This window comes from Balaenoptera ricei, chromosome 20, assembly GCF_028023285.1.
Source record: "Balaenoptera ricei isolate mBalRic1 chromosome 20, mBalRic1.hap2, whole genome shotgun sequence".
NCBI classification, from domain to species: Eukaryota; Metazoa; Chordata; class Mammalia; order Artiodactyla; family Balaenopteridae; genus Balaenoptera; species Balaenoptera ricei.
The window spans coordinates 37,324,267-37,340,419 of NC_082658.1; the positions used below are offsets into that span (position 1 = coordinate 37,324,267).

Here is a 16,153-nt window from a genome sequence, read left to right on the forward strand (position 1 = left end):
AATCCAGCGGGGAAGGAGCCCTGGGGGCCGGGCTTGGAGGGCGGTCCCGGTGTATGAGGTCCTATCTGTTCTGTTGGCAGACGTAAGCCAGCACCCAGAACGGCTCTGTGTAGGTAGTCTGCATGTGGTTTTGAATTATGTGTGAGTTTCTTATTGACACACTTTATGGGTACTTTCAGGGCAGCAGACCTTTATGCACGTAGTTCTCTTTTGTTCATGTCTCTTAGGTTTAAAATAGCTTTGACGTGTGACTTAACATCACAGTGAAGCTGTGTGTTACAGCCAAAGAGGTTCACTCTCCATCTGTATGAAACTCGAGCTTTCAGGTTGCGGCCCGAAGGCCTAAGGTATCCAGAGTGACGGTCTCCGGTATCCTGAGACGTCCAAAGGGCCCGCTTGGTGCAGCTGGCATATTCCTAACATCGCCTTCCTCTCTAGAGAAGTGTGGAGAGTGGCTTGCTCAGCATCTCGGTGAGTGTGGCTTCAGATAACCTAGTTAACCCATGGCTTCCTCTTGTCATTTCTTGCAGATGGTCACAAGAACAAAGAAAATCTTCGTAGGCGGATTATCTGCGAACACGGTGGTGGAAGACGTGAAGCAGTATTTCGAGCAGTTCGGCAAGGTAAGCGGTGCGTGGAGGTGCAGAAACCTGCGCAGTCCGTAGCAGTGGCTGCCGTGGCCCCTGCCTTTGCCGCTGCTGTGTCCGCAAGAACCTTGTCCTTGGACTCGGCCGTCAAGATGTAAATGAAATTTGGCAGGAGCCGAGATAGCAGAGTCCGGCTTGTGGTGGGCACGGCGCCCCACGTGCCTGCAGGAGCAGACAGAGTGGCCTTTGAGTGCGGATTCACTGGCATTTGCCGGCCACGTGGGGCCTGGGCTGGGAGCTGACGGTGGCAGCTCCTGGCGAGGGATTCAGGGCTGTGAGTCACAGGGCAGGAGCTCCCGCAGAAGCTGGCCTGTAAGTTGGCGCTGGACTTCATTCTGTGCCCTTCTGGAAAATGCATTGAGAGAGGAGGCTCCCTGGGGCCCTTGCGGCTGCACCCTCCCCTGTCAAATGCCCGAGGAAACTCAGGAAAGATGCTAGGCTCGTACCTGTCAGAATGTCGGTGAGACAGCAGTACAATTATCCCCTGGGCTCTGCTGCGGGAACGGGCTGGGAGCAACTCAGAATGCCCCAGATGAGTCAGGAAGTGGAGTGTGGGAGTGTGTGTGTGACAGACAGAGTCACACAGACAGACAGGGCACGTAACCATGGATGATTAATTCAGCCCCTTTCTAGTTGGTGGGGGGGGGACCCACTGCCTTGGAGAGTGGGTTCTTCCCCAGGGTGACACGTTCCTCCAATGACTCTGTCGCCCCAGGGCTCCAGCAGGGCAGCTTGCTGGGCACTGAGCCTTGCTGGCGTTTGTGTGGTGCCCCTCCTACGGCTCTTGTGTCCCAGGAGGCTGGCAGGTGGGTGGGTGCACAGGACCTACGCCTCCTGCATCTTTGGGCAGTTGTGGACATTGTCCTGGGAGCACAGGTGTGGGATACTTTTCTTCTGTGTGTCTCGTCATGTGTCTCCCGCCTCCACCGAAGGACTGATGTGGCAGAGGGCCGCCGAGGCATCCTGAGAAGACACCGCGGCTGTTCTAAGCTCTGCCACTCATCTGCCCCATGACACCTGTCACACTTGCCCTGGGTGGTACGAAGGCATTGCCGTCCACTGGCCAGTCTGAAAGTTCTGTGCTTTCATTTGTTTGCCCAAGGCAATGGGCAGCTATGATCCCATCTCCAGGAGTGTCCAGTTGTGAGCTGCTCTCTGGGATGAGTGCTGTGACTTCTATTTAGCCTCAAAATAGAGATTTTCCTGTCTCTGGTATTAATCAATTTCTGCATGGATGGGAGACCATGCTTCAGAGAACCCAGCCTCCTGCAGCCCAGCCTTGCGTTTGGAATGGCACTCAGCTGCCCTTCTGGGTCGGTTATGAAAGACTCCTTCCCCACGGCACTGTCTGGCATTGCCGGTTGGGGGCTGATTCATTCTGGCAGATTCTAAAAAATAGCTGGGTGTGTTGGGGATTGTGTACACTATGGCGCTTCTCTTAGAGACTGATTTAAAGCATCAAGGGGGATTGGTCCATCCCCCAGCCCCACCCTGCCTAGGGAGAGAGACTGGAAATAATTTAATGAGACAAATCCAGCTTGCGTAATGGAAGGCTCTGGAGTGCGAGCCCTCTTTGCTACTGTTCTGCCTTTAAAACCAGGCCGGAGGTGGTGTTTGCAAACATGAGGTGGGATTTCTTTTTCGAGCCGTAACCTGCCTTGGAATCTCATGGGCCTATTTGCGGGTGTCGGGGAAGTTGATGCTGCCCAGATGGGCTGTTAGAATTTTCCACACAGGCTCATACTCGCCACACCTCCGCACATGCCCAGCTCTGGGTCTCTCCCTCTCTCTCTCCTTTCTCTCTCTTTGTCTTTCCGTTGTTCTTCATTAACACTTAGCGTTGTGACTCAGTCCAGCGGCAGTTGGTGGGGGGGCGCGAGCCCGCAGCAGTGACCATCCCTGCCCCGGGAACAGCCGTCCTCTTGACTGGGAGGCGGCCACAGACTCTTCCCTGGCTTGGCACTCGCCTGCTCTGAAGCCGCTCAGTTAACTGTGCAGTAACGTCGGTGGATTCCTGCAGGATGCATAAACCTATCAAGTGTTTTATTAGAGGACTAAGGAGGCCGTTGAATGTATCACAACCCTCACACTGTATAGTCATGTGTTAGTGGCCTGTTGCGTACATATGCTCTGTGTGTTATCTGGGTCTGTCTTCAGAATAGCTTATTCCCCGTTTGGCTGGCGGCTGGTGTGACACGTGTGTTCCCTTGGGCAGGACCCACCACCTCTCAGGATTCTGGTATAATTCATTTGACTCCAGAATGGTCAAAGGAGGGGAGACCCTGCTACTGGGCCTCAGGGGTGGTGAGTAAATCCAGTGGCTGTGAAAGGAGTAACAGTAAATTGACAAACTGATTGAAGGAAATGGAAAACACACGCACACACACTTGCATAAAGTATACTCACACGTAGGCACACACTCCCGACTGTGTCAAGTTGTTTGGGGCTCTTTTCGGTTGGTTAACTGCACATTAGTAAGGTGTAATTCAGTGAGTAATTTAGTGAGTACATGTTAAGTGTTGGATACGGGCCAGGCCCTTGACTTATGTTATCTCACTTAATTCTTCTCTGGGATGCTGGTGGGTGTACTGCCCATTTTGTTGATTGTTAAATGGAGTCTTGGTGGGACTGCACCTTTGACTCAAGGTCGCAGCCTTATGAAAGTTCACAGACTTCCCCTCTAGGCTTGTCTGATCATAGAACCCAAACCCTGGGCCCGTTCCAGCTGCTGATCGACCCCCAAGATAGACTTAGGGTGGGAAGGATGCAAAAGAGAGGAAAAAATGGTGTCCCCTCTGGATGCCCAAGGACAGTGCCAGGAACTGGGCCTACGTGGCCTCATTGCTTCTGCACAGCGGATTTTGGCATCATCCAGCCCATTTGACAAAGGTGGACAATACAGGTCAGGGAGGTGAAGTCTCAGCAAAGGTCACCCAGGTAAGGCAGTATAACAGCCAGAATTCACACCCTACTTCCTCCAAGTCTAGAACTATCCATCTTTCCACAGGCTCCATTCAGAGTTCGCCACCTTCTTTTTAGGTTTCCCTCGTTGTCATGCTTCTTTCCTCTTCCTCTTCCCATCTTGCCTGAGGTGGCAGCTGTTTCGGCTGTTTATTTCAGGTGGCAATCAAGATGGGTAAGAGCGTTGTCTTGGGGCTCTGAGCTAAGGGAGTCTAAACATGTCATTACTGTAAGCGGAGTGGGTGCAGGATGGCACATTGAGAGCTTGAAATGACTCAAGTTGGAGGCTTGTAAACCCTTTTTTGCTTTTCTCCCACCTTCCTCCCAGAAGATTTACCCCCCTCCCCCTGACCCTCAGGTTAGGGACGTCATTACTTGTTTATATTTAAGATGAGATCATGAAGTGCAGCCATCGGCATAAGGACTCTGCTGACTTGGGTGCCGTCCTCACCCCTGGGTAGCTGTTCTGGTCCCCTCGTTGGAGGAAGGTAAGAGGAGGTATCCCAGACCCTTGTACTGGGCATGACCGCATGGTTAAGGTGAGGCACCTTAACAGGCCACTTCTTTCCTGGCCTCAGTTTCTCACCTGAGGGAAGGGCATGGAAAACTTGGGTTAGATAGTAAATATTTTTGGCTCTGTCACAACTACTCACTTCTGTCATGTGGAGAAAGCAGCTGTAGCCAACACATAAACCATTGGGTGTGGCTGAGTTCCAATAAAACTTTATGAAAACAGGTTTGGGACCCCATCTGTCCCATGGGCTGTGGTTTGCCAACCTCTGTACTAGATTATTCCTATGGTTGGTTTCAAGCTTGAAAATTGAATAATTTAGAAAGTGTTTAAGTAAACATACATAGGTGGATGGATAGATAGGTATCTACGGTACCTATAGACTGTAACCAAGACAAGATGTTATTGGTAGTAATGAGCGTGATGTAACAAATAAAACAGTTGTAACTGTGGTAGAGTTAATTTCTGCACTTCAATATCAAAGGGCAATGAAAGACTCTCTATTCAGAAAAAGCTACCGTTTATAAACTGGAATCTTTATCCTATGAGTATAAAGTATTTCCAATTTCCTATTACAAGTGCTAGATCTCCATGAAGACGCAGAATTTGTGAAGTTCAGATTTTAGTATGAACTTCTTTTACGGTGTTCTGATGTTTCTGAATTAGAGGGTCGTGTGCTTTGTGCTAAGCTTCTTAATGCATTTAAAAATTTGGTTCTGGGCTTCCCTGGTGGCGCAGTGGTTGAGAATCTGCCTGCCAATGCAGGGGACATGGGTTCGAGCCCTGGTCTGGGAAGATCCCACATGCCACGGAGCAACTAGGTCCGTGAGCCACAGCTACTGAGCCTGAGCATCTGGAGCCTGTGCTCCGCAACAAGAGAGGCCGCGATAGTGAGAGGCCCGCGCACCGCGATGAAGAGTGGCCCCCGCTTGCCGCAACTAGAGAAAGCCCTCGCACAGAAACGAAGACCCAACACAGCCAAAAATAAATAATAAATAAATAAAAAAGAAATACATTAAAAAAAAAATTGGTTCTCAGGGATGTCAAGTGAGGTAGGTGAAATATCTATTAAGCAATGACGAAACTGATGTAGAGAAAGGTCAGTATGTTGTCCAAGATCATGTAACCTGGAGAGTCACTCATTTTCAGCATTTATAAAACCTCATCTCTCACTTTACCACTGAGCAGCCCCGTCCTCAGAGGCAGCAGGTTTGGTTCATTTGTCAAGAACATTGATCTATGGCGATTTATTTTACTGCTTCAGGTTTCCTAGTGGACGTTATCTGTGCTGACGATTTCATGCCTACAGGAATGATGTATACAGACCGTTCCGAAAAATGGCGTGTAAACAGCGCTCTAGATGCGCACATACAGACCGAGACCGTCCATCGGGCTGTTCTGCTCCGTTCCCCCTGCACGGCCATCCGGAGGAGCCCAGCGTGGTAATTAAAAAGCCCTGGGATCAAAGCAACTCCATGTGCCAGGGCTTCCTCCTTCTCCCTGTAGGCCCCTCCTTCTTAAATTCTCACTTATAGGATTTGGGAGATCAAAAAGAGGCCTTTAAACTTAATGAATTCTCGGCTTCGTCCCGGATGGAGCAGTTCTGCACCTTTCAGCCGTTCACCTCGATGAGAGGGCTGCTCGGTGCCGAGAGCTCGCTAGGTAATTCTCACTTTATATAACTCCTGTGAAAGCAGAGCAGGCCGCATCTGGAGGCTCCCAATTATACTTCACATGGTGAACTGTGTAATTAGTTTGGAAGACTTACGCTTAGTCATTGGTTTATCCTAATCGGCTTTGGCTTTCCCCACCAACAAAGTGAGCTTATTTTGCTAAGCTGAACCGACTCTGCACCCTTTGTTCCAGCCTTTTATTGTCTCATTCCTTTCATTCTGTTTTACTGCCAAAGTTCTGTTTCATTAGGCCTACAAGTCATTTCCAATTCAGTGGGCTGCTACAATCCGGCCTTTATCACTCGGCTGCCCTGGTTCCCATGTCCCTTCTGGGCCAGTGCCCGAGTTTGCGGTTTGACGTGAGGGCTTTAACCCTTTCCTGGGCCAGCCCCTCACTGTGGCGGATGGGAAGCCAAGGCCCTAAAGGAGGTGGTGGTTTGGAAAGTTCCAGCTCTTTAGGGGAGCCCCGTGGAAATGGGGCGAGAAGGGGCCTTCGAGTCCTTTTGTTGGGTTGGGGTTGTGTGTGGGCTATAAAAGTTAACTTGAGCTACAGAGAATGGTGCTCGAAAGCTTTGGGGGGAAAAAAATGGAAAACAAGAATGAATTGGCTTTTTAATATAATGAGATCTCATTGATTGCACTTGTGTGAGGTCTCGGGAGAGGGCCCTCTGAGGGAGTGTTGGCTGCCTGTTATCTTTTAGCTCCAGGCTTTATGTGCAGGTACGATGCTGGCACCCCCGGCCACCGCTCAGATGCCCCTTTTGATGCTGTATGTGTGAGGAGAGAAAGATCTAGAATAAACATATCATAAAGCCTTTGAAATGTGAAAGGCAGGAGATTTGTGAGAAAATGAATAAGCAAGTTAACCATATTCCTGAGAGTGGATTCTGATTGTATTGCTTCCTAATGCAAGTTGCAGATAAACAGACCTCCATGAGGTGTGCGGTTCCTTCCGACTGGGCCTGGAATACAAAAGTCCTGTCTGTCCTTCGTGGGCCTCACAGCTCCCACGAGGCCTGCGTCTTCTGAAGTGGTTTGTACAGGCGGACTCACTGGAAGGTGGTCGGCGTGCCTGGGCCTCGCCCCTCACCTGCTGGCCTTTGCTCTGGAGGGCCGTGACGTTCCTCAGACCTTGACTTAGAACTCTAGAGTGGACCAGGAAGGACCATTGGCTCTCCCCTCCCTGGCCGGTCACGCTGAAGGCTACCTGCACGTTTAAATTTTCTTCCTGTAATAGCCCAGAACAAGGCCAACACTGTCCTGGTGTTTGATTAAATCTCTGCCTGGTTTGTGTCAATCTCTCCCTTTGGAAGTTGTCATACGGGGGAGGGGACTTTACTTGCCCTGTGACCCCTGGCAGAGCTGCTGAGGGCAAAAAGTCTCAGTTAGCAAACAGGTGACTCCTGCCTCATCTGCCTGCCTCGGCCTCCTGGGCCAGGTGGTGGCAAAAGAGCAAGCAGGACCCACAGGTTATATGAGCCTTGGGCTTTGCAGGTAAACCCTCTTGCCAAAGGACTTTGTGTCTTCCTGATGAACTTTTTCCTCCGTTTCTGCTGCAGCCGGTGGAGAGAGCTGCGTTCGAAACAGATTGAGCACCTCAACCTCACTTCTCCTAAATCCTCTTTTTGTATTCCGCTTCAAAAAGGAGTTCCTGAAATAGATGAGTGGGTTTCTAGGAAAACTGCCCATTTCCCTTTTAGTGTATAAAATATAGCCAGCTGTTGTTAGGCAAATGCATCAGACATTATTATTGCTCTGTTAACAGTGTTTTAAAATATACAAATAGAAAAATAGGATGCCTTCTGGGTAGCAAGCTGGGAAAAGTTTGAGATTATGCTAATCACATGCGTATGCATAGTAAGGTAGGGGAACAAGGCTCGGGCTTTCTGGCTCTGCTGTTTAACTGTGTTTCCCAGTATGGTTTAGCTTTATTTAATTCTTGTAGGGGGCAGGAGAGCCCTTGGGCAGGAAGGAGTTAATGAGCCTGGGGAGGCAGAGGGAGAAGGGGTTTAAGGGCTCCACCAGCTTACCTTCCCAGAGCCCTCCTGGCAGGCTCTGAGGACGTCACTTACAATGGAGTTGTTAGCATGAGAAAGAAAGCCTTTCTACCCCTGGATGTACTTCAGTGGGAACTGAAAGTGTCTGAGAAATCACGGTTCAGGCTTGTGCCAGTGGGTGCAAGGAGTGGTTCTTATGGAGGAGAAAGCTCCGTTCATTTAGACTTGGCATAGAAATCGGATTCCATTGTTTTGGGGCGTGAACATTGATATGGAGATTCCTACCCATCCCCCAGCCCATCAATAGGATACCCCATTACATGGGTCGCATATGCTTTTCTTCTTTCTTTCTCTTCTTTTTTTTCTAGCTTCCTTTGTCCTCTGAGAATTAGGCTCTCTGTAGAGCAGCAGGATTTGTCAAGTTACCACCCTCTAAATTTTTACAGCTCTGTATATTCAGACTTGGTATTCGTGAATTAGCCGAAAGTGGGCTGCCAATCGGTACTTTATTTACATTCGAAGCCATAAGAGTGAGAGCCCCAGAAAAAATGTTAATATGCAGGAAGAGGCAGAAGGGTTGAGTTTCTGACTGTTGCTAACCTCACCACTGCCTTTCAAACCAATCATGAGACACACGGCTGATATTTAATAGCTTTTAGCTGATTATTTTTCTTCTCCTCCTCTTTCTTTTCTATCCAAGTTGACCTGGGTGTACTTGAGCGGAAATGAAGTCATCCAAATGCTGAATTAGAATAATCGCAGGCCTCCAAGAATGAAATGGAAGCAGAGATTAAATGGTAGAGGGAAAGCTGGCATTAATAAGCAGCAGGAAAACTTTGCATAAAATAAATAGGAGATTTGATAGATTGAATTTGTATATGCTATTTCCATTTTTCTCCACTTCGTATTGTCTTCCTTGAGCTGAGTTGCTGGCAGAGTGGGATTTGATTTGCCTTAAGTCCACATACCTTCTGCAGCCAGGGTGATGGTCCTTTCTTCTTCATGGGACGTTGGTGTAACCAGGACGTTTCCAGGATGGAAGAATCTGGGTGGAGGGGCCGTTACTGTGAAAGGTTGATGATTACTGGTTCCAAAGTGCAGTGGTTGGGGATGGGGGGTGGGCACAGATGGAAGGTAACACACAGCAGGCAAACAAGAAATATTATTGATGGATTCCTGATGGTAAGGAGAAGAACTAGCCTGGATAAAGGTAGGGCGACCAACTGTCCTGGTTTGCCTAGGACTGAGGGGTTTCCAGGAACTCAGGACTTGCAAACCAGAATAAGTTGCTCACCCTAAATAAATGGGAGGTGGGAGAAGGCGAGACGCTTGGCCTCAAACTCCAAAAGGCATGAAACCTTTGACCACCTCCAGGCAGATTTAAGTATTCCTTCCTGCATGTTCCAGAACACTTACTTCATACCTATTTACAATCTGCCTTCCTGATTTAACTCAGCCACTGGGGTCAGGCGCCAGCACAGGCCAGTAAGTGTAGTGTTACCTGAAGTGGCCTGCGGAAGGCAGGACAGACAGACAGACACACAGTCCTGGGCAAGGACAGCTAGCTCATCAGTGACTTGGAGTGTAGGATTCCTTTGGGCTCCGATTTGGGCTCCTACTTGGGGGTTATTTCTACATCTTTTGAAAATAAACGGTTCTGCCCCATGTAGCAAAAAAGTGAGCTTTGTGTAGTTAAAGAGCAAAATAAGGATTTAATTATATTAAAAAAAAAAACCCCAGCAGAGTGGTTTGTTTACAGGAAGTCGTTTTTAGGTGGTCTGTAGTAGAAAATGTAATTTGCAGAATCAGATTAGTTGTAAATTAGAGATTTTTGGTAGTTGAGGTCGCTAACGATCCTTTATAATTGGCAGCAGACGTAAATATTTTCAGACTTGCTTATTGTTTGTAGAGTGTTATTGTTTGAAAAAAAAAGACAATTTAAGGTGCTTTTCCCTTCAGGAAATACAAACGAGAGTATGGAATGATCAGAGGCAGTCTTTCTGATCTTATTGTCAGGGTTCTTAGGGAACGGCAGGAGGGAAGGGTTAGCGCCAGAGAGAGAAGTGCTGGGGTGGTTTGTGAGGGAGCTTGCCGATTCTCTGATATAAAAAAAACCAAAAAAAGTTTTTCTCCTTTAAAAAGACCACCCCGAATGTAAATTGGTGCAGCCACTATGAAAAACAGTATGGAGGTCCCTCAAAAAACTAAAAATTAGAGTTATTATATGAGCCAGCAATCCCACTCATGGGCACATATCCAGACAAAACTATACTTCCAAAAGATACATGCACCCCTATGTTCATAGCAACACTATTTACAATAGCCAAGACATGGAAGCAACCTAAATGTCCATCGACAGACGAATGAATAAAGAAGATATGGTACATAAACACAATGGAATACTACTCAGCCATAAAAAAGAATGAAATAATGCCATTTGCAGCTACATGGATGGACCTAGAGTCTCATACTAAGCAAAGTAAGTCAGAAAGAGAAAGACAAATACCATATGGTATCACTTATGTGTGGAATCTAAAATATGACACAAATGAGCTCTATGAAACAGAAACAGACTCACAGACATAGAGAATAGACTCGTGGTTGCCAAGGGGAAGGGGGGGCAGAGGAGGGTTGGATTGGTAGTTTGGACTAGTAGATGCAAACTATTATATATAGGATGGATAAACAACAAGGTCCTATTGTATAACACAGGGAACTGTATCCAATATCTTGTAATAAATCATAATGGAAAAGAATATGAAAAAGAATATATATATATTTACATATATATAAAACTGAATTACTTTGCTGTATACCAGAAACTAACACAACATTATAAATCAACTATACTTCAATAAAAAATAAAAAAGATAAAAAGACCACCCATTTCCTTTATTGATAGATGTGTTTTAGGAGCAAAAAGGAGGATTTATTGATGTTGCAGGTCTCCATTCCAGCTAAGTTGGCATATGTTCAGAGTCAGAGATTGCTATTTGCCCAAACTTTTCATGTGCCTTTTGACTTGTAATTGTCCCAGCGGCCCTGTGGCGTGGGGGGATTATCCCCATTTGAAAGTCAGGAAAGGAAGCCTGGGAGAGCGTAAATGACTTGCTCAGGAGCCACAGCCAGACAGCGGTGGGCCGAGGTGCAGACCTGAGCCCTGGCCAGAAGGCCTGGGCTTGTAGCTCCGTGAGGGCTGCTGGGCTGGGCCACCTCCCTCAGGTGTGTGAGCGCTTGCGGCTAGCAGTGTTCTGGGCCATAGGATTTCTGTGACATATCTTGCAGGAAGCCGACTGTGACTTTATGGTTGTTTGTTTAAAACATATATTATGTTAGAACAAATATTATGGCATGGACTGCAGAATTTGCATAATTGTTTTTGAAAAACCTTGAGATTTGGAGACATTTCAGGATAGGCTCCTGGCTGCATTAGGCTCTGTCCCCCGTCATTCTGGGCTGTCCCAGGATTTACTGGATCACTAGGAGTACTTGGGTAGAAATGCTGAGAATCACTACTGTTTAGCATAGGGGTTGGCATACTTTTTCTGTAAAGGGCCAGATAATAACTGTTTTCAGTTTTGTGGCCCAGATGGTCTCTCACAACCACTCAACTCTGCCATTGTAGCAGGAATGACAGCAGTCGTAGACAGTATGAAAATGAATGGTTGTGGCTGTGTTCCAATAAAACTTTATTTACAAAAAACAGAAGGCTGCAGGATTGGGCTCTTAGCCAGAGTTTGCCGACCCCCTGGTTTAGCATATTGCCTGGTAATAAGGGCATAGATTTTTTTTTATACTCAGACTGTCTGGTGTCAAATCCAGCTCATCTATTTATTAGCTCTGTAACCGTGGGCAGGTCATTTAACTTCTTTCTTCCTGAGTTGCTTTATCTGTAGGATGGGGATGATACTGCATAGGACTGTCGAGACAAGTAAATGAACTAAGGCATATATAGTTCTAGCATCCTGCCAGAAACTAAGTGCTTAATAAACGGTAGAAACATGAGCTGCCGTTATTTTCATCCTAAGACTCAGGTTCCGCCTCTGGCGTTGCCGCTCCCATCGTCTCCAGCAGTAGCCCCGCCACACACACACACACACACACACACACACACACACACACACACACACACACACACACACACACACACACACACACCCTCTCTCTCTCTCTCTCTCTCTCTTTTCCATCTCTCCCATCTGTCTTTTGGGTGGGCTTACCACTCAGTTCTTTCACCCACCTCGGGGATAACACAAATTGAAAGTCTTTCCTGGGTCCTCTTCGCCTGAAGATGAAGATGGAGTTTCCTTTAGTTTTCAATGGCACGTATCTTGAGTTCATTCCAGCTACCTTGATGCCTTGAGTTTGTGGAATTGACTTCAGGCTGCTCTGGCTTTGATGGAAAACATTGAACTGATACGGGCCAAAAGAGAATTCTTTCGGTTGGACCCTGCTGATGAGCTCTTTAAACTTGCTTGAATAAATAAACTCTTTTGTTTTTGGGGGCGGGGGGAAGAGTAGAGGATATGGTCTGGAAATTGTCCCAATATCATTTAACTGGTGTTTATTAAAATATATTTATATATATTGATCCACTAACCTGTTTATTGAGCTTATTTAGCCTCTTGAGAGAGCTTTCCACATCCTCATTTAAGTTTTCTTTCCTGAGTCTAATAAGCTTGGTCTTCTGGTTTTTGAATTTATTGCAAACATTAAGGGGTGGGAAGATGTTGTTAATAAATTCAATGTAAAGAGTAGGGAGAGAAACCTATAAAAAACAAAAAGATTTCAGTCTTAAAAAGCACCACGTTGTAGGACCATTTGCTGCAGGGAAACAGCCATCCTTCCTCGTTAGGTCCAGAAGGCATCTCGTCTGCAGCCTCGCACATCGTTCATTGTTCATTGATTCATTCACCCGATCTTCTGAATGCCAGGCCCTGAGCTAGGAGCCAGGGGCGCAGCCATGAACAAAACAGACAAAGTCCCTGCTTACTTGTAGATGTTTTCAGATGAGGTTGGAGAGCACCAGCCAAGAGCAAACGAGTAAATAGTAAACGTAAAGTAACTACAGATTGTCTCATAAAGAAAACAAACCAGGAGCTGGAAGACTCCATAAAGGAGCACCAAAGAGGGGATCTTGGTTTATCAGAAAAAGAATCAAATTTACATGTAACCTCTTTGCCCCGAGTAGACTGCAGGTTCCACTGTGGTGGGGCTGGGTCTGTTTCCTAACCGTGTGCAGCGCCAGGATGGGCCCAGGGGCTGGGCCGTAGTTGGTAGTCGGTAAATAGTGGTGGGATGAATGGGCCTCTGTATCAGAGGGCAGGGCTATGCCAGACATTGGAGGCGTTTCAAATGGTAAAATTATGATTTTTCTTTTATAAAATGGGGCTTTAAGAGAATATATTCAGTCATCGGGAGCATTTCCTTATGTGGATCCTATCTTTCCCCTGAAGCCCAGGATAAATGAGCTATTTCCACCCTGGAGTAAAAGGTTGTTAGAACTGAGAGGCTATCTGGGCAGGTGGAGCTGGTCAGCAAGGCCTTTTCCGGGGCCGGTAGATTCTCAGGCAGGTCTTGGTGTCGAGGGTGGGCGCGCAGCTGCCCCAGAGAAGGGACGGATCAGAGGAGGGTGAAGTGGGCCCTAATGCATCTCAGGTTGCATCTTCCCCTGCTCCTCTTTCTGTCTTTGGTCTAAGAAAAACAATGGGCCTGCTGAGTGGCAGGTGTCCAGTAGGGGCTGTGGTTTTCAGAAGCCGGCAGGAGCATTGATTCATTGTGGCCCGTGGATGCTTGGCTCTCCCTGGGGTGCAGGTAGCAGGTGGGCTCTCGGCAGCTTCTCCCCGGACTTGCCTTTTTGTGATCAGCCAGGCTAGGGGGTGAGAACGGGTTCAACAACATTAAGCCAAAGCACGGACATCTCTGATGCTGGGAAATCTGGCTGTGGACAGAGAGAACTCATTTGTAGGTACATTTTTTTCCCTCTCGAAAGAACAGAGGGATGCCGCTGCCGTTTATTGCCCGGCTCTTGGGAATTGTCAGGGTTGCGTGGGATGAAATTGAACGATTCTGGACTTTGGGATCGGGTAGACCTGAGTTTGAATCCAGATGCCATCATTTGCTATTAGTGTTGTGCCCTGGGGCCGGTGATTTCACTGTCCTGAGACTCATTTCTTGTCTCGTAAGTGAGGATACACAGTCATTTACGGTGAGGGTGGGGAGAAGCATTGTAAGAATTAAAAGAGACAAGTTTGCCGATGTCTGCTCCATGAGAATCTCCCCTCCCCACATTCATATTCTCTCTCTCTCTCTCTCTATTTTTCACACCCCCTGCCCCTCGTGCGTCCGAAGTCCCAAACTGCTGACTTCACCAGGTTCACCCCCCCATCCTGTAAACGCCCCACCATAGTCTGCACGACACATGCCCTATGTGTCAAATGGATGTCTTTCAGTTGTTAAAAGGACTAGTTTCTTGGCCTCTCCCAGCCTCTGCCCCATCGCTCTGTAACCATCAGCTGTACGACAAATCCTGAGCCACAGAAGTCCTGCATCTGAGATCCTGCTAGATTTAACCCAGCTGGAGCTACTGTGGGGGGAGGCCAATGGGAGGATTTGGCTTTTTTTCCTCTTATGCTAATGAAGTGAACATGGCAAGGAGTCACAATATTTTCTTTCCAGGCAAAGAAATGTTGTAGTAGGAGAAACAGCAGGCAGGGGAAGCAAACGTGATCTTACTGGATTCTCTCAAGGGAGGAATAGGACAAATTGTCAGCATCTGTTGAGAAGATAATGCTCTCGCTATGAAAAATGCCAAGTTTGTATTGAAAACCACCATCTTAATGGTGGCGTCCCCAAGAACTCGGCGCATGTCTGGCAGCAGAGGCCGTCGGCGCAGGAAAGCCGATATTTGTAGGGGGTTTATTTGTTTGCAGTGAGAAATCAGTTTAAAGCAAATGAGTCAGTGCATTAACAATGTTCTTTTAGGCAGCTTTATAGAGCTATCTGGAGTGCTCCAGTGCGGCCTGCACTTAAAACACACCTATGGGGAGACTTCCACCCTCAATAAATATTTCTTGCATATGACTTAGATTCAAGGAGCATGCGGGACTGGAAAGCCGCCTAATATAATTTCCCCTCCCATAGGAAGTAGCTGCTGTAATTCACTTGCAAGTTATTTCAAAAAGCCTGTTCTGATAGAAAGTTCTGCCTTCTCACGGACTAGGATTTTTCTAGAACTGTCTATTTGTAGCACCCTTTTTTGACAAGGGCATGTCTGGTTGTATTTAATTCAATGCCACTCCCTCAAAGGGCTTCTCAGCTTTTGGTTGCCTTTTTGGGGGTGCTTTATGCTGATTTGTCTCAGCCTGTTCCGTGTAGCTGGTCTACCTCATAGACCTGTGCTCAGGGACACCTGCAGGTTAGTGGGGTGGCGGGGGGTGGTTCCTGGAGGGCTGGAGAATACATTCAGGAGCTCTGAGGATGCAGGGCCAGTCAGGACCCTGGCCGGCTGGGACCATGGGGCCGGATGGAGGCAGAGGAAGGAGGTCTTCATCAGCTGTTCAAAGGCCCTGAGGTGGTTATGCTTGTCCAACCCTCCATTCATTCCGTAACCTGATTTTTGTGTGCCTACTAGGTATAGGGCACCATGTTGGGGTCAGAGATCAGAGGAAGAGTCCCTGCCCACAAAGGTCAAGGAGTAGAGACACCTGTAAACAAAACTGCAGTGCAGTGAAGAGAGGCCAGGAGCCTGCTGACCATCACTGATGGGTGGGGATGTAGTGGCCGCTGTTGAGCTCTTGTGCCTCCCATGCTTTACATCTACCATCTTGCCTGTTGCCCAGGGCAGCCTCTGAAGGTGGGTCATATCTTCATTTGCCTCAGCACCAACCTGAGTGCTGACCTGGAAGAGGTGCTTGACAGACATTTATTCTGGGTTCCATCAGAGTTCGCGTGGAGGGTGGGAGGAAGCCCACCGTGTGTCTTGGCCACACACTCCTGATGACAGCAACCCTGCCTGTGCCCACTTTGGAAAGAACCAAAGGAGAATGTTCACTTCAATAGATCTTGAAATAGTGAATCTGACTTTTCATCAGCTGGAGAGCAGGGGAGAAGGCAAAGTTCAAGTTGGATTCACCTTGCCTTCACCTTGCCCAAACGTATTAACTGCTGAGGAGATGCCCCAGGATTTTAAAGACTCTCCCCTTCTTGCCAAGTTTAAAGTTCCTCTCTGAGATCTTACCCTTCAACCTCACCAGAAACTACAAGCTCAGTTTGTTTATTTGACCGATGGGTGGGACAGTGAACAGTATCTTTTCAGTGCCGGAGAAGCTCACAGAACATTAGTTAGGGTGTCTCAGTTATATT

General features: G+C 47.6%; 1 protein-coding gene across 8 annotated transcripts in view; it reads left to right on the plus strand.

Moving 5' to 3' along the window:
- Positions 1-16,153, plus strand: part of MSI2 (musashi RNA binding protein 2) — a 393,325-nt gene that overhangs the window by 136,098 nt on the left and 241,074 nt on the right. For all 8 annotated transcript variants that reach the window (XM_059908127.1, XM_059908124.1, XM_059908125.1 and 5 more), the window contains exon 6: positions 531-623. In XM_059908127.1, coding sequence (XP_059764110.1) covers positions 531-623 — 93 coding nt within the window. The remainder of the gene's footprint in view (positions 1-530; positions 624-16,153) is intronic.